The 23,905-nt window shown below is 41.4% G+C and overlaps 2 protein-coding genes across 4 annotated transcripts; one reads left to right on the top strand and one right to left on the bottom strand.

Annotated features, from left to right (window-relative positions):
* The first annotated feature begins 3,074 nt into the window (after window positions 1–3,074).
* Window positions 3,075–4,300, top strand: C12H6orf120 (chromosome 12 C6orf120 homolog). 2 transcript variants are annotated; one of them, XM_060167521.1, is made up of 2 exons: window positions 3,075–3,177; window positions 3,449–4,300. In XM_060167521.1, exon 2 carries the CDS (start codon window positions 3,493–3,495, stop codon window positions 4,045–4,047), a length of 555 nt encoding a protein of 184 aa, XP_060023504.1. In that variant the 5' UTR covers window positions 3,075–3,177; window positions 3,449–3,492; the 3' UTR covers window positions 4,048–4,300. The 2 variants fall into 2 exon arrangements, with proteins under 2 accessions (XP_060023504.1, XP_060023505.1); XM_060167522.1 differs by having other exon boundaries at window positions 3,116–3,251.
* Window positions 4,301–4,863: 563 nt separating this feature from the next.
* On the bottom strand, window positions 4,864–23,905 carry PHF10 (PHD finger protein 10). 2 transcript variants are annotated; one of them, XM_060167519.1, is made up of 12 exons: window positions 23,772–23,905; window positions 20,760–20,866; window positions 18,155–18,285; window positions 17,450–17,533; window positions 16,427–16,560; window positions 16,187–16,336; window positions 15,469–15,578; window positions 13,274–13,427; window positions 11,222–11,377; window positions 6,594–6,702; window positions 6,140–6,328; window positions 4,864–5,048 (listed from the first exon to the last, which is right to left on the bottom strand). In XM_060167519.1, exons 1-12 carry the CDS (start codon window positions 23,856–23,858, stop codon window positions 4,963–4,965), a joined length of 1,497 nt encoding a protein of 498 aa, XP_060023502.1. In that variant the 5' UTR covers window positions 23,859–23,905; the 3' UTR covers window positions 4,864–4,962. The 2 variants fall into 2 exon arrangements, with proteins under 2 accessions (XP_060023502.1, XP_060023503.1); XM_060167520.1 differs by having other exon boundaries at window positions 17,450–17,527.

Below are 23,905 nucleotides of genomic sequence, written 5' to 3'. Positions count from 1 at the left end.
CCTTAGGAAGGGGAGAGTCTCTGGAGGGGGAGCAGTTCATGGGTCACTGGGCCCTGAGGAACCACGTCCGGGGCTGACGGGGAGAGCAGTGCATGCTGGGAGTCCTCTGTGTCCCGCTGGACGCCCTGCCCAGGTTGTGCCCCGGGGAGGTGGGTTCTGCTTGTGGGCTCGGAGCCGAAGCGGACTTCTGGCTTTAGTCAGATAACGGAGGCTGCCCCTGTTCCCCGAGCCATTCCCTTCCCTTCTGGAAACTACAAGACCCAGCTTCCTCGGAGCTAAGTGCCACCACGCGGTTGAGTTCTGGCCAGGGCAGCAGGGGCAGGGAGTATGTGGGATAAGCAATGCAGGCCACTTACAAGCCCAGCCCAGAAAACCCTCCCACCTGACTCTCTTCCCTCCCCCCACCCCCTGGCTAGGTGGAGAGGCCTTGGAGGGCCTACTGAGGAGGGAACCACCAGGGGAGAGATGCTGAGGAGTGACATCCGGCCTGAACAGCCACAAGGACCCTGTAGGCAGGGAGCATGCTATTATCTGTCAGGGTTCTGTGCTTCTGCACTAGTCTACCCACACCGACAGAAATCGTTTAACCCTTTTCATGTACAAAAGCAATACAATGCAAAATATTTAAACAATGCAAAAATAATAGAGTTGGCCTTTCCCTCCCTACCACCCCTCCTTGCTGTGTCTTCCCCCAAGGAAAATCAATGTAAGAGTCCAGTACGCGCATCACAGGAACAAGTCTGAGAGGACACACTACAGTTAGTTTTAATAAGGTTCTCGTGTATCTCAGGCTACAGAAGCACCTTAGGAAAATCTGGAGACAGTGGCTGCTAGAGAGACCATTGTTTTAAAGTTAAGTCAGTAAATCCCAGACAGCTAGAGGCTGTATATTCAAGACCCTTTCACTGATACAGCAGAGCATGTAAATTGCACAAAATTAGAAAATCCAGACTAGAAAAAAAAACAAGGGGCACCACTGTTAAAACCTTGCGCATCTCCTTTTTTTTTCATTTGTATAAATGTGTATATGAATATTTTTTAGAAAGAGAAAACTACTCCACTTTGAGTAAAAAAGATCATAATCTTTCTCTTTTAGCAGCTAAGCCAGCCAGAGATGTGCCAATTTATTCTTGAGTTAGGAAAACACAGTGTGGTAGTCAGACAGCAGGTTGAGTGCCCACAGGCACCATAATTAAAGTACCCTTAATGGCTTACTTTGTAGCAAAAGAAAATATAAAGTTCTACACATTCGCCAGAACCAGAGACAGGTTCTAATTCTAGCTACTTTGAGGACAGAACTAGTATAAAAATGGAGTAATGGCTGATCACGGAGGTATGGGAACACTATCAAATTATACTCAGGCATTCCCGTGACTTTAAGTCCTTTCCTAAGTTATTAAACACTTTAAAAGGTATTACTACTCTTTATATTTAGCTGCTTTAATTAAAAATAAAACTGATACACTCTTTCTGTTGGTCAGGCTGAGTAAAGCCTGATTTCACAAACCTGTGGTTCTTGAAACACGAATTTTGTACTTCTAAGCCATGTGAATGAAGAAAGCTGTCTGCCATATCAGTAAACACAGGATGTTGCAGCCATCAAACCGTCACATTACAGCATCCCAGCGGTGCACCCTGAGGGGACTCAGGATGAGAAAACACAGGATACTGGTCCCAGATAGCTGAAGTGCATATCAAAGGAATGATTTCAGTGAGCCCAGACTCTTGCACCTTCCCATACATAGAAAAGCACTAAATTCCTTAACTTGAGATATCTGGTTTTCTCTAATTAACAGTAATCTTTTGATGTTCCAACTACCTGGTCTTTGTTACAAAAGTTCCTACATATCCTGGCTTCCCCCTTGCCTCTTCGCAGCCGTCCCTCAGAGCTATCTAAGAGTCCTGTCTCCTGAGCTTGAAGTCCTCAGAATGTCCACCGAATAAAACATAACTCTCAGCTTTTAGGTTGTGCTTTTTTTTTCAGTCCACACCACCATGACTTGTTAGGCAAGCACAAATCATTGACTACCAATAGCAGTAATGATGCTAAAGTTTTAAAGTCAATCTTTTCCAATGATTTAAAACAGATCCAGATGTATCTCTATAACCTACACACTCCCTTGTATTCCAGTCTGATATGCTTTCTTGACAGGAAAATGTTAAACTTGGAACAGCCCCGGTTCAGCGGGTGTCACATGTAACCAGATACTTCTTGCAGGAGGAAGTGTTGAGGTCCACTAGTGCCATCTCATCATCAACCCAAACCAGTAACTACCCACCTGGATACAATTTCTCCTAACTTCAGGCAAATCAACCCCCCCAAAATAATCAGCCTTAAGTCTGTCATGTCTCTTTTACATGCCCAAAGGTGACAGCAAATGTAACTATTCAATGCGGCAACAGACATATTCTTTCACCCAACACATGACAATCTCCTTAGCAACATGACCAACCCACATCTTGTAGCTACTTAGCAGAGTTCAGGTTCTGAAGAAAGGAGCACAAGGGTCACTGCCTGTTTTTAATATTTACACTCCACCTGTTTCCACAAAAGTGATTCATTAAGTTCTAAAATGAAACACAGGAATTGGAATCAACACGAAAGTGTGATACTAAAATGCACATAATCTTTCTTGGGAGAATCTTTTCCAATGGCCAACAGGCGTCCATTAACACCATATTCCAAATTAACAAAATAAATGCTGAATATAAATACAACTTCAGTCTGAAGCCTCTCTTAGGAGCATTTCGAGAAGTTACACAGTTAAAAGAAAGAGAGAACAGGTAACAGGCGCCCGGACAACGGTCCCTCGGGCGCACCTGTTTCTTACCTGGGGACTCTCCGGGACCTGAGGCTGAACTCACCAAGTGGACGCGCAATCCAGGTGAGCACCCTGCGGCGTAGGGCCAGCGCCCCGCCCCCGTCGCCCTGGTTACGAGCCCCCGCCGCTCGGCGCCCTCACCACCTCGCCATTCTCGCGAGAACCCGGAGTCTACGCCCTACCCCATTTCCGGGCTTTGCCTCACTTCCGGGCGCCGGCCAACTACCGGCTTTCCTCACTTCCGGGCGCCGTGCCACCTCCGGACGCCTTATTTCCGGGCGCGCCTCACTTCTGGCTCCTCCGGCTCGGCCGCCCGGTCCTCATGCTCCCGGCGCGGCGCCTGCGGGGAGTGGAGGTGAGTCCAGGGGCGGATACCGGACCTGCCGCCCGCGCCCACCCCGGCGGACCCTCCGCCCGACCCCGCGCCCGGTGGGTCCCCGGCCCACTCCCCTCCTCTGCCCCTCCCGCCCCGCCTTCGCGCGCGTCCTCCTCCCCGCGGGTCCCCTCCCCGGGCCGGGGGCGGGGCGGGGGCAGCGCGGGGCGGGCCGCCGAGGTGGCCGGGACCCGCCCGCAGTCTGCGGCTCCGGACGCGCTCAGCGTGTCCTTCCGCTGTCGTGTGTCCGCAGGACAAGTCACAGATGAGGAAGGCACCGCACTAGGCGCCCCAGTCATGGCAGCTCCGTGGAAGAGCGCTCTGCTGCTGCTTCTGGCATCTCAGGCTGTCTCCTCGTTGAACGCCTCTGACGAGGAGGAAGTTCCAGAAGAATGGATCCTTCTGCACGTTGTTCAGGGTCAGATAGGAGCTGGGAATTACAGCTATTTGAGGTTAAATCATGAGGGAAAGATAGTTCTTAAGATGCAGAGCTTGAAAGGTGATGCGGACCTGTATGTATCCGATAGCACCCTGCACCCGAGCTTTGATGACTACGAGTTACAGTCTGTCACTTGTGGCCAGGACGTGGTTTTCATACCAGCGCACTTCCAGCGCCCCGTGGGAATAGGGATTTATGGACATCCATCTCACCACGAGAGTGAATTTGAAATGAAAGTGTATTATGATACAACGATCGAACAGCACCCCTTCGGTGAGACTGCCTATTCAGACGGTACAGATACGAGTCGGAAGCAGGCTTATGCTCCAGAAGATGCATCTCAAGAAGAGGAATCTGTTCTTTGGACGATATTAATTAGTATTTTGAAATTGGTACTTGAAATTCTTTTCTGATTCTTTGAACATACTGTGGAGTATAATACCCTTAATCTGTGAAGCTGAGTGCAGTTCGCTGTGAACCTAGCTACTTGTACCTGGTTGGAATTCTGGTTACCTTTCCTAGATGGGGATGGAAAAATAAAGCCATACAGTTTTGTTACCTCAGTCACCCCAGAAGTATGAACAGCATCAAGCACGATATTTATTTTCTCTCTAAACATCAAAATTCCTGTAAAAGGAATGTGCATAATAAAATGTTTAAACCCCATTTTGATTAGTTTGTCAGGTGACTAAACATGATTGCAGTGACTTATGAAGTTACAAAGTGTCAGCGTTGAAGAGTTAACTAAAAGCAAGTCTGAAATGTAATGATTTCTCCACACTTGCCTGAGCATGGACTAAAGTCCCATGCCTACACCCCAAGCAGGGACAGCACCTCCTGTCCAAACGGCATTTCCTGGTAGGCAGGTCCCAGTTAAAGACAGTTCTAAACCCAGCTGCACCAAATCTCATCAGGTCATTTGTAATTTTATCATCTTGGGCTCCTATTAAAAGTCTTCCGTTATTAAATAACTTTGCTATGCTACCTACCCATGGTAGACAAGAAAGGCTATAGATTAGGAAAATTTCATGAAAATAATAGTAACTTTTAGGCTAACGGAGTAATAAAGTATTTCAAATTAAGCTGCATGATATTACCACTGAATTTCTGGAAAGAGACAGAGTACTAAGATAAAGCCCTTTTGGAAGCTGGAACCATTCTTCTGCCTGAAAGTGGTTTCAAGGGTAAGAGTAGCTTGTAACAAAATGAACGAGCTTGCAGATCTTAAGCACAGTTTCAGAAACCTTTTATTGGCATAAAAATGAGCATGTTGTAAACTGGCACCAAATGCTTCGTTTAAGCGCACGTTCCAGTATCGGGGTCAAAACCTATCCCTCTTTGCTGTTCTTCCCCCTTCTGCCCACCTTCCTGGGTGTTGGGGGGGCTTGCTGACAACAGGCACAAATCCAGCGACCTAGGAGAAAAATTGTTAGTTAATACAGGATGGAATTTAACTTTTTAGGACTGAACTTTAAACCCAGTTAGCTCTCCTTCTTTAGCAACGGCTACTGATAATCCTCACTGGATTTCTGGTGGGACGGGCACTAACGAGTTCCTTAATTTAAGGAGAAAAATGCAAACTTCCCTTAAGGTAATCAGTGTCATCAATGCCCTGTGAAATGCACAGGGGGAGGGAAGGGGTCATGGGAGGAACTAAATGGTAGGGGCCTTTAAACAGTTAAAATCCTTTCTGAAATTCAAACACTATCATACTCTAAGAGTTCAAGCATACAAATCCCAGCATAAGACCTGTTACTGACTTTCGCTTAGTTCCAGCCTGTGCTGCTCAGCGGCAGCTGTGCGCTCCTGGCATCCTCTCAAGTGCTGGTGTGCTGCAGTCACGCAGCACTGTGAAGTGCGCCAAGTATCTGACGGCATTGTGATGAGCTCTACAACATACTTGATCTCAGTCACTGAACAACTCCGAATAATTAAGTTGCTTGCATCTCAACAAGTCCCAGGAAACCCAGGCATATATTTTATAAAGTATGAGACAGTGTCACCCATGCAAATAAGTTCTAAAGTTACACAATTACGTGTGTAATGTTTTAGTCCGATTACTGTAATTTATTCTTTGATTCTGTGTTCATTCTGAAGTTACCTGGAATTGTTATGCTGCCTCAATTTACAAAAATCTGGTTTAATATGTATAAAGGCATAGCAGTCATTTTGTTAAGTTTCTAAATGACTTATAAAATCAAGGCTTTGAAACAAATTGATGCTACTCCTTTAGCTATTTCAGTAGAACACTGGCTCAATCTATATACACTGAGCTCTACTTCCAAAACTTATAGGCAGTCTGATATCTCACTTGTCCTTTAGTCAGCTTGTCTAAGGATGAAAAACAGGTGGACATGACCACAGCTTTGGTCACTTCTTGTGAATAAAAGGATCTCCAGGCCCTTCAGGTGATTATGGTGTTTATGCAGCCTCAAAAAAAAAAAAAAAAAATGCTGGAAGAGACACTTCACTCAAAGATAACATTCCTTCTTTTTTAATCTTTACCTGATGGAATAGCACCAAGGCCCACACAAAAAGTATGATAACCTCTGTCACACACATCACAGAACATCATTTCTTCTTCATGGTGGGGTTGTCCACATATAATGCAAGTCTTACACTCCATACACTGCCATGGGTAGGTCTTAATCATAGAAACAAGCTCCATGGTCATATCCAGGCAAGAAGGATGGCCTAAACCAAAACCAGTATTAGTTGTATTTCACACAAGAATTTGTAACTTAATATGGCATAATAAAATGCTAGTTTGCTTGGACGTCTCAAGAATGGCTACAATGTTTAACTGCCAAAGAGGAATGAAAACACACAAAGTCGAAAAAAATACATGGACTTTATATATTTGATGATTCTTTGGTTCAGGTCTAGCTGACAACTAAGAATCCTAGTTTTCGAAGCAACAAATAGGGTGGTTAAAATGTGAAGACATGTCAATACTTACCACTGTTATCACACTGGGAGCAGTGTATAAGTGATTCAGCCTTCCCTTTCTTGTTGGACTCCTTACCCTTCAGACAAATTCCACATAGAGCATTTGGAATGACCTTTGGCTGGAAGGGTAGAAGAGGGCTATAAATTCATGCCAGAAGAACTTACTATGGGTTCAAAAGGAATTATCACTGTATTGCCTTATCTTTACTCTGGTTAACTTGCTAATGAGGACCTTCTTGAAGGACATAACCTGACATGAATCTGCCTTCAACATACAACAGCCTACCGACTAAAGCCTTAGATTTCATTTTTAAATTTTGTCAATGGCATGATCTCATGTTAGGATTAGATATAGCATTCTACACTCCCTACATGCCCAGTAAGATCTGTATAATGAACTGGAAGGGAAGACTAATACATTGTCAAACTGCAGTATTAACTGAAAGAGAAAAATCCAAGTACTGAGTGACCATTACACGGAAGTTTTAGGCTTGTTCCCAAAGAGAAGACTCCATTGTAAGCAGCTTATATGCTCCTTTTGTTTAAAAAACCTGATATTCTCCAAAGTTGCAAAACTAGATCTGTAAAATCTAAGTTACAAAATCAATGTTTTAACATTTTTAATTGCAAGATGTCTCAGCATACAATCGTGCGCAAAAAAGGTTTGTCGGTATCCGAGTTGTGTCATTATTCCCTTTGCATATCTAATACATTAATAAAAGAGCCTATATTTAAGAGAAAAAGCATTCACTATGACATACAAAACATGAAAGAGAAAAGTAGTTCTCAGACAGGCAAAATATGAAATTATCACTTAAAAGTATGCAGACACCCTATGTTTTAAGTACCATTCATTTTTCAGATTAAAAACAGGCACTATCCAATGAAGGCATCTGGGCTTTAAGAAAACACTTGGCAACACATGGAAAAGAACAAAGAAGAAGGTTCACTACACCTGAAATTGGGAGGGGAAGGGGACATTGGAAGATCACAGCCTTGACCGTGGTAACATGATATTCACTGGCTCCACATGAACATGGGGCAGTGGTAGGAAAGGAGAGCAAGCCGGGGCCAGGTAGGAAATGGGGGCCGGGGGCATGTTCACTCACTCATTCACTCATTCATTCATTCATTTATATAAAAACTGGGAGAAAAGGCATTTTAAGTAGAAATATTGTATTTCTGTTTAATACAACCCAGCCAAATGCATCTTATGTTTCCCTTTCCTAAGTTACTGAACAAAAGAGGAGCCTAAACAAAATTCCAACTTTGCATACTGTATTATTCCAGCTTTGAAATGTCTCACTGCCACCTTCAAAACCTGCACAGCCTAATTTGTTCTTAATTCTTTAGGTTTTTTTTTATTTTTTTAATTATCTTTCTCTACAAAAGATGACAGAGGCATTCAAAAATAATTTTTGGCTTATTTATTTAAAAAAAGTCAACCTTATACATAAATATTATAAAAACAATAACTCTAAACAATCACAAATGTCTCTACAAAATAATAAATATCATGGAAGTTAAAACATACATATAAAACTTTACTGTTGACTATTCTACATCTCCTGTATATCTTTATACCCTGCTCCCCAACAAAAGGATAGTGTCACATGCTCAAACCTCTTAAGTCTTGCAGTGTAGTTACCCTCTGTTGTTACTGCTACATTCTAAGCATAAAAGGTTCTCATTGTGTTTTCTCATACCTAAATAAAAAATAGCTAGGAAGTGCACTTCTATGATCCAAATTCTGGTTCGGTTATGACCAAATCTGTAAATCTGTAACCGCCATAATATACAGCAGAAAGCTACCTCTCAATCCACCAAAAAAAGAAATATCTTTTGGTTATGGTACCTGCACTAAATGTAAAAGATACACTTATTTAATACTTATAGTTCAAGTTAGATACTGGCATACTAAGTACTTTAATATTTTTCAGTAAAGTCAAGGAAGTAACCACACAGTATTGAAATCTAAATCAAGAACTCCTCATAGGAGATCCTTTACAAAAAATCAAAAAGAATAAAACACAAAGCTAGTCATTCACATTCTAGAGCAGTTCAAGTTCTACAATCATTAAAATATACATTGAACACCTATGATAAAAGGGATACCAAGAAAATTCTAGGTTTACTTCTAAGCTTAAAATCATAATGTTTTGTTAAACCACTTAAAATTTTTCTTACCCAATAGTCTTCATCTTGATGAAAAGAGGGAGAGACGGGTGGAGAGGGAGGGAGAGGGAGAGAGACAGAGAGACAGAGCTTTGCAGCATTTTCTATGATGATGCCACAGCTCAATATAAAAAAATACTTTGTTCACTCAAGCACTCTCGAGCTCTCTCAGAAGCCACACTGCTCACATCGAGGACTGTACACGTCGGGTACCAATCGCTGATTGGGAAGCTCGTCTCTCGGGCTTTGCAGTGGTGTGGAGGAAGGGAACAGTGTATGGAACTCTCTGAAGGTTAATGAACGGAACCCTCCATACATGTCTGATGGAGACAGCCCTACTTCGTAACAGCAGAACATCAAAATTTCACTACTGACAAGAAAAAAATAATCTCCCTAAGAGTTCTCAGCATCTCAAATAAAAGGCTCACAATACACTTATTTTCCTGCTTGAAAAACAACCAAAGATAGTGAGACTTTCATGTTAGCATTAATATAGTATAGATTTTAATTATATACTTTTAACATAGGCCTGAATCCTAATAATTATGCTGCAATTTCAGGTTAATGTAACCTAAACAATACTGTCCTACAAGATTAAGGGCAAGCACTAGTGAATCTTATTAAGCAAGACATCAAATACATTATAATTTTTCTTAACTCCCATATTTTAAAACATATTTATATATATGACCTTCAGCTTAAAGTACCCTAATATTTAGGCACATCTTGGCTTATTAATACTTTTCATAGAGAGGTTAGCTTTTAATAAACATGTTCACATTAATGTATTGTCTAGATACTGGTTGTTCCAAACTTTGAAATAACTGAAACATTTTTAGGTACTAAAAATATTCACAGATTATAAAATGTGCATTCTGCGTATCGACTCCCTTGAGTACTACCAATTTAGGTTAATCAATTCATTTCTTCTACCTTAAATCAATGATAGCATTGAATAGTTCTTCATTTTCAGTCTCTAAACATCTGTTTCAGTATTTTTTCTTTTTTAACCCATGATTAATCCAGGCTTACTTTCTGAAAGGTCTATGTAACACTGACAGTGTGCTTTGAGCTGCAACTCCCATTCCAAGCTCTTCCAGGACCAGAAGCACACTGTTTAGCAAACACAGCAGGCTAACTTTCCAAAATTTAATCTCTGGAGTTCATTTGCTTTCAATTATTAAGCATTAATTTAAATCTTTAGTTTAAAACAATTAGATTATGTATGTAAAACAAGGACAAAAATCACATGGCTGCAGCCTAGTGCAGCCGTCCTTGCTGAATGAAGCTGGGCTGAAAAAATATATACTTGAAAGCTGATGGCATTTTCTGATTAGGCATTTTCTAATTAAATATGGAATATGCTAATTTGTGAAGTTGCTTTTTTACTTCAGGAAAAGAAAGGCAATGGACTGTTAGCAGGGCTCTGCTTAGGCTGAAGGGACACTGGCCAGCGCCCACTTGAACCCGTGCTTCTGGATTATACACCACAACCCTGACCTGACATACACAAGTGTTCAGCAACTCCGCTCAGCAAAACTTTCTGATCAACTTACTCTAAAATGCTCCTTCAAAACACCTTCATAACCACATAACAAGCATACTGATACATGCCAGACTGAAAACTGGGTATTTTACTGTTACCACTCAAAACATAAAACTTGCAGCTAATTCTACTCCTTTTATGATACTCTTAAATCCCATACATGAATAAGGCTACTCATCTCTCACCCGACCCTCTGAAGGGGAAGGGGCAGACGGAAGGAGGAAATGATCAAAATAAACCTATTGCTGACAGCATGCTACCTGACTCTGAGAATAACCGGATGAAAAAGTTAACAAGTGCATCTAAGCCAAAGCACCTGCTAGATAATGTGTAAATCCTCGTCACAGAACTGCACAGGCTACCTGCCAAGGTTAGGCTGAAAGCCACCACAATGTAGACCAGTTTTACTGTTTTCCACCAGAGGGTTAGCTCAACGTGGCCAGTGAGTGGACCCAAGAGTTCCTAGACTGAACCCAGATGGCTCTTAGTGAAAGGCACTGCAGAAATGCAGCCTGGCCTAGGGGCTCCCTCCCCACTGCATGGCTCAGCGGGCCCAGCTTCACCAGTACCAGGGCACTTTCAGCGTCAGACCATGATGCTTTTTAGTCTGAGGGAACAAGTATAAAGTTCTGCCTATTAGACCACTCCTTAAAAACCCATACTTGCCTGGTTATTATTTAAAAGAACAATTGTACATATACAGAAAACAGAAGCTGAACCATAGCCACAGTGATAGAAAAGCCACCAAGAAGATAAAGCAAAAAGGAAGGGAGGCCGACAGAGGGCACACACCACAGAAGAACAGCTAGTGAAGTGCAGCAGGCAGGAGCTCCACGACTTTGAAATTCAAAGTTAAAATATTTCAGGGAGAGAGGCTGGTCAGGAAGGAAGCTGAGTCAGGGGCTTTTTTCTTCTACCTTGTACCCAGGAACTGACTTGGACAGTACAGAACGTTTGGAAGCATCTTTTCGTGGAGGAGCAGCCTTGTCCCTGGACCTCTGTCTTCCCTGCAGAGGCTCCTCCTGGCCTTCAGGAAGGCCTTCCCCCTCAGACACGTTGCCAGAGGAGCTGTCCTGCAAGCCAAAGGCACAAACAGAGGTTCCTTGGAACTCATGCAGATTTGAAAACTACAGAATATATCCAAGAAAAGTTTTAAAGTTCCATCAATTCAAAAATAAAAAGATAATTCTCATCTACGAAAACATTTTCCAGTGTGAGACTGAAAGAAGTCATGGTAAGAATCATTTATCCATCTTACATTATAGCTAGTTCCATTTATATCAGCAAGTACCTTAATCGACTTTGTTTTCTGACCTAAGTCAACAGTAACAGAATTATCTACTTCAGCTATTATTACACGACACAGCTTCAACACCATTTTACCATGTCACAAGGGAGCATATTTGTTTCACACAAAAATATTCTTTAAAAAAGAAACTACGTTAACCAAGTGTGGGTATTTTTACTGAGTAATAAAGGTTATTAAAGAAGTTCTTCAAGCCCACACCTGTAACTTCCTAATGTTAAACTAGGCAGAGGGCCAATATCGTCAAGTATTTACAACAGTATCAGACATATTGTACATGTTCAAAGTTTAGGAGTTCAATAATCACTTAATTCTTCATTTTGTCATTTAAAATTTTCTAATTAGAATAAAAATGTTACATTCATATAAATTATGAAAATTATAAAAGACCAGGTTATCCATAACCACCCTGGTAAATATCCTGAGACAACGCCTGGGAACGTGATGTATCTCTTTTCTAGTTACGTGTTTGTACAAATACCCAGATTCACACACTAACACACACACATCCTACCTACATGTGTGCCCTCATTTTTTAAAACACAAACACGAAGCTGAATTACATTGTATGTGTGTGTGCATCTGCGTTTTACTATTTTTAAGTGTTATGTGCATTTCATCACATCATTAAATATTCTTGGAACTGCATTTCTACCATGTAAATGTAATATATAACCCACTGTGGACATGATAGTTCTAATTTCTGCTATAGAAAATAACACTCCAATGGACATTTTTTCATTGGATTTTAAATTTTGTTACCATCTGATCAGGTTCTTTGGATAAATTCTATTAGTGTATTTGCCAAGTCAAATTCCATGGAAGTTAAAAATCTTGGTACAGACTGTGAAAACACTTTCCCAGAAACCTGTATTAACCAACACTCCCACTAGCAGTGTAGGAGAGTGTCAACTTCATCACACCTCATCACAACACAGCACCCCTGTACCAACGTGACGGAAGAAAAGCAGTGTCGTCACTTTAGTATCTGAAGAGCATCTTACTTTAATGCGACATGTATCAGTAAATATGTTTTAGAAGCTGTTAGTGACAAAGTGTAGTGCCCATTAATGCTAACACAACCCCACGTTCAGGTCGGCTAGAAAGATATAAAACGGCCAGCTGCTTAATATGCCATGCTAAATAAAAATCAAACCCCTGACTACTGTTTTCTTTGTTCTCCTTCAGTTCCACAGAGCACATCAACTTCCCAACTGTCCTGCAATTGCATTTTGCTACAAAAAAAAAAGTCATGCAGGAAAACCTAACTAACAGCACAACATGCTGGTAACCTTAACATTATCCTAGAAGAGGCCGAAGACTATTAATTAAGCAACAGGAACACAAGTTAATGTGCTCCCCCTAACCCAAGATGGTTAAGCATCAGATTGTAAACCAATGTCTAGTACCCCGCCTAACCTGCTCGTGAAAACCAAACAGGGGTAACTTTAAGGATAAAACTTACCAAAGGCCACACACAGATAGTCCGTATCAACACACACAATCAATAACTTTTCCTGATGGAAGCTTTTGGAACTTATACGCAACTGTCCTTTTTCAAAAAGAGGGTAGTGATACAAGTTCAATTTAACACTCCAGGAAAGCTACCAGCAAAAGTTCAAAGGAAAAGGAGACACCTCCTACTGAAGATAAACGTTCTCACCGAAGTGCCTTTATTTTTCCGTTTCTCATCACCTCGACCATCTTCGGCATCATCTGAATCACCATCGCTATCGAGAGCAGGGAGCTCAGGATCCAGGGGGGGCTCATAAAGCGCTGTGTTTAATGGCAAATACCGCAGTTCATCTGGCGAGTACCTATAGTTCAGAGAGAGGATTTTCAGTTTTCGTTTTTTTTTTTTTTTGGCTGTGCCACACGGCTTGCAGGATCTTAGTTCCCCAACCAGGGAGAGAACTGGTTCCATCCCGTGCCCGTGCCCGTGCCCCCTGCAGTGGGAGCTCGGAGTCTTAACCACTGGACTACCAGGGAAGTCCCCAGTTTTCCTTTATTGTTAAATATATATGGACTAATTTTGAACTACGATAATAGCCTTAATATTAACCACAAATACTTTTGAAAAATGATTAGAGGCAATAAATACTTTTTTCATTTTGGTACTCAAATAGGGGCAAGGAATAAAAAAAAGCCTAAACATTTTTTCACCAGTCTAAGAGTATAAAATGTATATTTGATTCTTGTTATCAAAAGATTATGTCTCTCTCCTTTACCCTCAACACCCTCCCCCCCACAAAAAATGTCAGCAGACAAGGATGAAACTGTGGCAATACAGAATCCTGCCTGAGCACCTCCATCCTCCCACTTTCCTGAGTCCTCACTGCCTGTGCACTGCTGCTGCTTCACCTGTAAAGCAGGTATGGTAACAAGTCCACCTCACAGAGTGAACGTGAGCATCAAATAAATTAACACAGGTAAGTCACGGCGGTGCACGGTACAAGATACCATTTAAGAAACAAAATTTCCAGCAACAAATTATTTTAAACCAATTTGTGAAGCATGTATTCTAACAAATGTAATCATCTCTTTTATCTGAAACTAGGGATCGGCAACCCCTTCCCCAGGTCAATCAGCACACGGCCCGCGGATGACGTCCGAGCCATCCCCACAGGATTGCACCATCCTGTGGTGGCTATGATCTCGGAACCTCAGTAGGGAGAGGACACTGGATCAGCATCCTGCTCACCTAAGACGTCACACCAAAAAGCACAGGGGTTGGGACACAGGCCTATCACTCAATAACGTGCTTTGCCCAAAGTGAGAAAATGAAAATTTGCTGACCCATGATTTAAGTTTGACTGTCAAATAGTGTGATTGTATAGTCTATTTTTTTAAATTTTATTTATTTATTTATTTATTTTGGCTGTGTCGGGTCTTTGTTGCTGTGCATGGGCTATCTCTAGTTGTGGCGAACGGGGGGCTACTCTTCGTTGAGGTGCGCGGGCTTCTCATTGCTGTGGCTTCTCTTGTTGTGGAGCATGGGCTCTAGGCACGTGGGCTTCAGTAGTTGTAGCACACGGTCTCAGTAGTTGTGGTTCTTGGGCTCTAGAGTGCAGGCTTAGTAGTTGTGGCACATGGGCTTAGCTGCTCCACGGCATGTGGGATCTCCCCGGACCAGGGCTCGAACCCGTGTCCCCTGCATTGGCAGGCGGATTCTTAAGCACTGCACCACCATGGAAGCACGTATAGTCTATTTTAAATACTACTGTCTAAAGAATATTCGCTATCCTAGAAAGCATAAGGTTTTTTATGATGTAAAAGCTGAGATTTTGACACAAGTGACGCTGTGGGCCCTGTTTTCAGTTATATCCAGGTTGGAAAGGAGAGACAAGCAGCGTTCTTGCTACAGGAACGGAAGCAGTGGCAGGCCAGGGTAGCAGAAGCTCCCAGGTGGCCATGCCTCCCCACAGCCACTCTGTGCCTTCCTTCACGCCCTCTACATCTGTGAAAATGCAGACGCCCAGGCAGAAGGTCTGGGGGCGTGCTTGAGAGTCTGCATTTCCAATAAGCTTCCACATGACACCAGCAATACTGGGCCATGGACCATACTTTAAGGATGGAGGTCTGGAGAACCCCTGGCACCTGTCCACAGAAACACAAACAGGTGGGCAGTGAGATGGCACCCCAGGCTTTGTCAGCAGATGTTCAAGTTCTGTAAAGAGCATTCTTCACCACAGAACCATAGAAGATAGAAAAGACTGATACAAATCTTATACATCTTATGGTGATGCTTATAGAGCTAAAAACTTCTAGAAGACAAACACAAGGCTTTGAAGTCCCTCACCAACACTGATGTTAATGGTAAAAAACAAAAAAAAAAAAAAAAAAAAACCCACTAAGTACCTTTTGTAATATTCCTGGAACTGTCCAGGGATGAGGGCCACCGGGTAAGAACTGACCTTGGTTCTCTCTGTCGGCAACACTTTGTACTTCCCTTGAGGCACCTGGATAACCTGGTTTAACACAAAGAGAAAGACACACCCGACTCCATGCGAAGAATCAAGGCTTTAGGAAAACAGCTCCCTCTTGCTCTCTACAGTGTTTCTCCCCCCAAAAGCTAAAAATATAAGAGACATTAGGAGCTATGACCTAAGGGGGTTGGTATTCCTAGTTCTAGTGAGTTCGTCTGGCTGTTTACCGTGGCCATCATTTCTGAGGAAAGGCAGTGTGTCTGCTCACCACTTAAGGGCTACTTATAAAACCTCTGGGGCTCAACGTCCTCATCTATGAAACAGAAATAGTAAGTTTTAACCTCATGTGGTAAGGGTGAGAAGTACGTGAACTACTATGGAAGTCTCTTATACCTACCCCTGGGACACACAAGGATGCTATACAGCTACTAGACTCCTTCAGTAGCATGCCAACCAAAAAGCAAGAGACATATCACACACACGCAGAGAAGTGAAGCAAACAGTATCAGGCACATTAAAAACGACAGCTTCGGTTCTGGGGAAGAAAAGGACATACTGCTGGTACAAAACATTACGGTAAAGGTGTTCAGTAGCCTACAGTAAGAAGCAATTAGCGAGGTTCAGGGATTAATAAATGTAAGAGATCCTACATGTGTCTGTAAGTCAAAATAAGCTCTTCTTTCTTCCATACGTTCCCGGTTTAAGTTGCTGTTAAATTCAGCTGCTTTTTTGGCAGCTTTCTTAATGTACTCAGGCACTTTGCTGGCTTCAACTTTCTGAGTATTCTGTTGTTGCATTTGCTGAAATAAAAATATTACAGTTGGAAGTCACATCTAACTTTATAAAACGTCATTCCCCCAAACCAACACGGTGGTCACCTAGATACTTACAGAATATTCTTTATAGTGATCTGTAATTCGTTGGCGCTCTTTTTCTTGAAGAATGACAGAATATTCAGCATGTTTGGCTGGATATTCTTTTATCATTAAATCAATTACTTCATCACTGCGCAATGCTGTTAAGCCTGTTTCAGACCAAAGAAAAGGTAAAGAAGCTTTTTCAAGGCTAAGTGAACATACCACTTTTCAAAATTTGCTTTTCCTTCAAACTACTCTACATTTAAGAAGTTTTCCAATAGTCAAAGCAAAATAGTTTAATACATTCAAAAATAATAAAAAATAATACTCATAATACAAAGTCAAACAATTAAAAAGAAATAGATTACCAAAGTTGCAAAGGCAAATAAGTCAATTTTTCAACCAAAACTTTTTTAAGATTCTACATACTATATATAAACATATATCCCTTTACTAGAAACAATTGCTAAATAATGACACACACTAACCACTGGCAATCAACATGGGACACTAGAGGAGAAAAAGACTTTTTCAATATACTTCAGTTCTTAGTCTTCAAATTCGATATACTAGAAATATTATAGAGTCAATTCAAATTTCACCAAAAGCATCAGCACACACACGTAAGTCACACAGGCAATTTCTGAAACTCATGGTATCAGATTATACCAACTGCTGAGATGAACTCCCATGGTTTTATATTAAAAAGTTGCCTTAATATATTTATGAAGGGAAAATTACAAATAAAGCAGGGAGATAGATAACTATACATAACTAAAAATTGAGCAAAATTTGCCTTTTAAGAGACAAGGACCAATACTTTAAAAAGTACTGTACAAATTTTGCACACAAAACATACACACACTTTGACACTTCTGTTAAAGTTATTAGAAAATGATAGTTATAAAACATCATTCTCTTTTGTATTTTAACAATAATCAAAAATGAAGTTAACAGTTTAGCATTTAAATAATTCAATCTATTTATTAATTCTGTAAAATATTTTGGGAAAGAGAATAAATACTCATCCGGTATCGCCTAATTAATGTTCATTACCTAGAGTGCACTGTGTTTCTGTAATGACATTCAGCTCTCTCAGGTACAGTTTCTCCTTATGAGACAAATCTCGTCGCTCTAAATCTCCAAAAAAAAAAAAAGAATAAAAGACTATCAAAAATAGTCTTTTGCATTTGTAAAACTTTTAAAAGCTTAAAAACCTTTAAAAAATGTTTAAAGTTAAAATCTTCATGGATTTAAAAAAGTATTCCCTGTTACATATTCCAAATATTATTAAAAGACTACACAAAAAAGCTTACAAATTAAAAAAATGAAAGTTAAAATAAAACTGAAAACAGAGTAATCCAAAGCCAGAAGGTAAGACAAATAACTGTATTAAACTAGCTGATGAAACACAGCCTCTCCAAGTTCAGATATAGCTGATGTGGCTACCTCCATCCCTAAGGCCAAGAAGCAACAGTCAAGAAACAAAGCCCTTAGTTCATTCATGTGGCTACAAAATGATTTCTCCCTGAAGTTTTTCCAGGAAATTCATCTTCCTCATTTTGCTTGTAAATCAGTTTACAAGACATAAGAGAGATGCTGAATGAATGAAAGCTGCAAATAAAAATCAGCCAGCAGACGAATATAAAACACGTTATAAACAATCCGTACTCAAGTATTCAGCACTTGACAACCTATCAACAAGAATTACTATTAGTTAAAAGCTAGATTTAATCTGTTATATAAACTAAAACTTAATACCTGGATATTTCCGTTTAAAGGAGGTCACACCCAAATATTCACTGACTTGTTCCTGAAGCATATAGTATTCTCCTGTTTCATCAGGCGGCCATTTGTACTCTATCAAATTTTCTGCTGGATAGTAGCTAAAGCTAAGCACAGAAATATATATTATGCCTTAAATGTAGCTTTTATAACACTTTAATCATTTTTGTTTTAAAGGATATTCATTTTTAAACATTTTTGAGAATATGTTTTAAGGATTTGGAAAAACTATTTTAATTATTTAAATTCTCAGTCTTCTATGATTTTGTAATACAAAGAAGTTCTTATGATTTCATGTGCATCAATGAAATTACAAAAGAGGTAGAGATAAAAGAAACAACCATCTGGAATACCAAAGCAAAAAAGTACACTGGAGGACTTCCCTGGTGGCACAGTGGATAAGAATCCGCCTGCCAATGCAGGGGACACAGGTTCGATCCCTAGCCTGGGAAGATCTCTTCCCACATGCCGTGGAACAACTAAGCCCATGAGCCACAACTACTGAGCCTGTGCTCTAGAGCCCACGAGCCATAACTACTGAGCCCACATGCTGCAACTACTGAAGCCCGCATGCCTAGAGTCCATGCTCTGCAACAAGAGAAGCCACCGCAATGAGAAGCCCGTGCACCGCAACAAAGAGTAGTCCCCACTCACTGCAACTAGAGAAAGCCCACGCACAGCAACAAAGCCCCAACGCAGCCAAAAATAAATGAATGTTTTTTAAAAAAAAGTACACTGGACATAACATTTTCCACATATCACAAAGAACAAAGTCTCACAACTGTCAGGAACAAAGGCAACGTTTTTTAGCTTTTGCAAATCGGGGTAGTGATACCAGTTCTCAATTCTTTCTCATGGGTTAGCACCCATAGCCGCTATTTCATGCACCCAAAGGATAAAGTAATCAACTTCTGTTTCCCATCTTCTGTTCAGTGAGTCACAAACAGCAGAGAAAGCAGAACTCTAAAAACCCATTTCTCAGTAAACTGAACTATAAAGCACATAGACTCCACATACCCAGTGCACTGCAGATCAATCCCCAATCCTGAACAGTAAAGACTACAGATGTCTGGACCTGGACCAATGCAACCTCTGAATTTCATCAGGGGATAATACAGGCAGAATATAACACCATGTTATGCATCTATCCAATTAAAAGTAACAGGCAAAAGAACAGTTTTCTCAAAAGTGGTGCTAGGAATTTGGACAACCAAATGCAAAAGTATGAAATTGAACCTTTACCTCATATCACACAGAGAAATTAATTAAAAAATGGATGGACGACCTAAATGTAAGAACTAAAACTAGAAAACTCTTGAAGAAAACATAGGGGTAAATCTTCATGATCTCAGATTTAGCAATGGATTCTAGATATGAATCCACTGCTAAATCTGAGCAGTGGATTCATAGCATGAGCAACAAGAGAAAGAGTAAATAATTTGGACTTGAGCAAAATTAAAGATTCTGTGTATCAAGACACTATCAACAGAGTGAAAAGTCAACCCACAGAATGGGAGAAAATATTTGCGAATCATACGTCTGATAAGAATGTCTAAACAACAACAACAACAAAACAATTTAAAAATGGGCAGAAAACTTGGACAGACATTTCTCCAAAGATATACAAATGGCACATGAAAAGACGCTCAATTTGACTGGTCATTATGGAAATTCAAATCAAAATCACATCAAGATTCCACTTCACACCTTTTAGAATGGCTGTTATCAAAAAAAAAAAAAAAAAAGAAAATACAACAAGCTGGTAAGGATGTGAAGAAGTCAGAAACTTTGTACATTGCTGGTGGGAATATGAAATGGTGCATCCACCGTGGAAAACAGTTTGGCAGCTCCTCAAAAAGTTAGACATAGAATTGCCATGTGACCCACCTGTTCCATTCCTAGGTATATACCCAAAGAAGTCTGAACAAATATATTTATACACCAATGTTCAAGGCAGCATTATCCACACCAGCCAAAATGTGGAAACAACCCAGTGTCCATCACCAGATAAAGAGATGAACATAAGATAGAGTATAATTATAGCAATGGAGTATAATTCAGCCTTAAAGAGAAAGGAAATTCTAGCACAAGCTACAACATGAATGAACTTTGAAGAAATTATGCTAACCAAATTAAGCCAGACACAAAAAGACAAACACTGTATGATTCTATTTACATGAGGTAACTAGAATAGGCAAATTCATAATGACAGAAAGTAGAATGGTGGCCGCCAGGGGCTGGGGATACACGAAATGGGAATTTTATTATGTAAAAGTTTTGGAAATGGATGGTGGTGATGGTTACACAACACTGTGAATGTAATTTATGCCACTGAATTATGCACTTAAAAATAGTTAAAATGGTGAATTTAAGTGTATTTTACCACAATAAAAAAAATTTTTTTTAAATTGCACTAAGTAGCAAAAAGCAACTTTGCTGTCACGTTGTAAAACACAATTAAAAACATTCTACAATCTTTAATAATTGCCTTTGCCAGGGCTGGGGGATGGGGAGCAGGGAGCTAATGCAGAGAAAAGACACGTACCACAAAAAACATTATTAAGCAATAAAATGACAGTACCCAAGATCCTGACTGGAAGTGTCACAGCTCCTAGAGCTATCTCCTGAGCCCATTCGCCTCCTTTTGGATGGTTGGGTCCCATCATTTGAATTATCTTCATTATCATCCTAAACATTTAAAAGATTCAAAAGATAACAAGACAAATAAATAAGGAAAGATTAATTATGTATCCTCCCAGACTTGCTAGAAGGCTCAACTTAAAGGCTTTCTAAGGACTATACAAATGTTAACGTCCTACTATAATTAATGAGGGACAAGAATCTGGAATGGGCAAGATCTGGGAAAAACTAAAAACTAATCTTCAATACAAATCAAAGTAAGAAAATTTTCAATAAACTTGTAAGTCTAAATCTACTTTTGCTTTCTTACCAAGAGGTTAAAATGCCTCCTGCTTTAGAGAAACACATAAAATTGCTGCAATACTCTGAAATTAAAGCAAATCCTCCTACCCTAGCTAGGATAAAAATGTACGGATCATGTAGTGTTTAACTCAACTTATAGCTGGTTTACTGGACTATTCTAACTGGCTACTTTAGGTACTTATATCCCTGTGAAAAGGGGACACAAAAGGACTGAAAACAGACGATCAATCCTGTCAATTTTTTTTCTTACATTGCAAAAATTTAGCAAAAATATACCCTAATAAGAGTCATCAATCTATATAACACCACACACTACCTCCCAAAAAGGAGAGGCTTAAAAAAAATTTTAAGCAACATCTTCCACTACGTGACAATATGAAGAGCTGTTAAGTTAGACCGTTTCATTAAGGCAATGAATGATGTTATCAAGTGTCGGGAAATTAATTTAATCGCATATTAGTTAAGACTTTAAAAAAATAGATTAAAAAATAAAATCAAGGTAATGTAGCTTCCTAAGACAATACAATTTTGTTAAATACCACGGTTCTAAGAATACAGAGGTAGTAAGTATGTTGGTCAAGCATGCCAAAGCTGGACTGCCTGGAATCTTACTGGGCACTGCCCTTCACGGGCTGAGTGGTTATCCTCTGTGATCAGCTCCTTATCTGTAAAACTGGGACCCTAATACTGCTTCCAATACTTGGCTAATGTAGAGATTAAATGAGTTAATACATGGGAAGCCCTTAGAGCAAGGCCTAGCGAACAATTAAGTGCCCAGTAAAAGTTAGTTAATATGATTATGATGATATGATTATAAAGTGTTAAAAGGCTCCACCTGGGCTTCCCTGGCAGCGCAGTGGTTGAGAGTCCGCCTGCCGATGCTGGGGACGCGGGTTCGTGCCCCGGTCCGGGAAGATCCCACATGCCGCAGAGCGGCAGGGCCCGTGAGCCATGGCTGCTGAGCCTGCGCGTCCGGAGCCTGTGCTCCGCAACGGGAGAGGCCACAACAGTGAGAGGCCCGCGTACCGCAAAAAAAAAAAAAAAAAACTCCACCTGTTAGGAATTTACTCAGATTCTTTACCAAATAGCAAAAAACGGGGAATATTCTCCTCTTCAGTTCTTACAAAATAAGCATTCAATTGAAGAGCTCTGCATACTCCTATAAAGAAAAGCAACCAGGTAGGAGATGGAGAACAGTCTAAATCCATTCTCCAAAAACTTACACATAACAGTAATTCTCCCAAGTGAAACATTTCATATTCAATAAGCATTCGAGTATCATTTATATTTTACTTGCTTCTGAGCACTTTAAGGATTTTAATATCCATTGAAGCACATTTCCCTTGGCTAAAAAATATAGACACTCAAAAAGAGACAAAAAGTTAAAAATGCGAAGTCCTCAGAAAAGCTGAAACCACAATTTCACAAGTAGTGTTTGAATTTACTATTATAAATTCTAGGCAAATGTGCTATTACATAAGGTGAACAGCAATATATACCTCCTAATATTATGATGGAATACAATTAAGTTGAAAGAACTTCGCTTGCAACCTCGATATTGACCCAGAAGTCCTAAGCTTTAAGGCTGCCGAAATCTCCGATATCAGCTAACTGCATTTCAGAGTCACAGGCGGCTCCCACCTTGGGATTAAACCCGTTTCTGGGGGTCCCACACTTGCTTCAGACACGCTCCTGCAGCTGGGCCTGGACTGGGGGGCCCCGCCACACGCAGGCCAGGCTTCAGGTTCTGCGAGCACAGCTGCGTGGAGACCCACCGCTGTCACTGGTCGGGGCACCTGAGGGCCCTCGTGCACAGAGGACCGCACAGGAGGGGCTCCTGGCAGGGGCTGCCTCGCCAGAGGAGCGAAGAATCGTCCCTATGCCAACGCTGACCCCGGATCAGCGAAGACAAGGGTCCTCGGGGTTCCGGTTCCCATCACGTTGCAATTCCAACTTTTCACTTACAACTGAAACACTGGGGTTGTACAACTCATCGCTCCATTGGAACCTTCTGTCACAAACTAGTAAACTAACTTTGAAAACAAAATGTTTTAATGCACGACATCCTACCGCTCATGTCGATTCCTCTCCACTCCTCTAGGACTTTAAAACACTAAGTCTGTTTTACTTCCTTAAAACAGTGCAAACTACAAAACTTGAAAACAAAAAAGTCGGCCTGAAAATAACAGAACGGTTATTTGTTCTCAAACCAAGTTCATTAACTGGCTGGCTTGTTTTTCCACTGGAACACATTTCTGTTTTTTAGGAAGAGCTCAAATATTTCAGAAAGATACTCCTCAAATGAAGGAGCTTTTAAAAATACAGCATCCCAGACTAACGTGAAGAAAACTCTCTCCGTTTCTGAGGAAAGTTTTATTTCTACGCGGAGCAGAAAGTCCCCGGGGGACGTGCTCAGAAGCTCCTTCGGCGCAGAAACCGCCAAAAAGACTTCGGACCGAGGCCGACTCGCCCCCGGACCGCGCGGGGCTCCGCGACTGTGCCAGGGCTCGGTGGGCCGGACGGGCCAGCCCGACGCCGGATCCCCGCCGCCCCCTCACGGCCTCCTCACGGCCGCCACCCCCGCCCCCGGCCCGAGGCCGCCCCCAGGCCCCCGGGCCCGAGGCGCCGCCGCCGGTCCGCCGCTCCTCACCTTCGGGGACTGCGCTCCGGGGGTGGCCGGGTCGCTGTCGCACGGCCGCGGGGACAGCGCAGCCCCGGGGCCGCCCGCCGCCGCCATCAGCCCGAGCGCCCCGCGCCGCCGCCTCCGCCGCCTCCGCCGCCTCG

The sequence above is a fragment of the Lagenorhynchus albirostris genome, chromosome 12 (genome assembly GCF_949774975.1).
Source record: "Lagenorhynchus albirostris chromosome 12, mLagAlb1.1, whole genome shotgun sequence".
Lineage (NCBI taxonomy): Eukaryota > Metazoa > Chordata > Mammalia > Artiodactyla > Delphinidae > Lagenorhynchus > Lagenorhynchus albirostris.
This window is presented reverse-complemented; position numbering and strand designations above follow the sequence as displayed.

Coding starts and splice junctions, on each gene's coding strand:
- C12H6orf120 (XM_060167521.1), top strand. CDS start 3,493: ATGGCAGCTCCGTGGAAGAGCGCTCTGCTGCTGCTTCTGGCATCTCAG.
- PHF10 (XM_060167519.1), bottom strand. CDS start 23,858: ATGGCGGCGGCGGGCGGCCCCGGGGCTGCGCTGTCCCCGCGGCCGTGC. Junction 16,337..16,426: donor ATCACTATAAAGAATATTCT/GTAAGTATCTAG, acceptor TTTTTATTTCAG/CAAATGCAACAACAGAATAC. Junction 15,579..16,186: donor ATTTTGACTTACAGACACAT/GTAGGATCTCTT, acceptor GTGTTAAACCAG/GTTATCCAGGTGCCTCAAGG.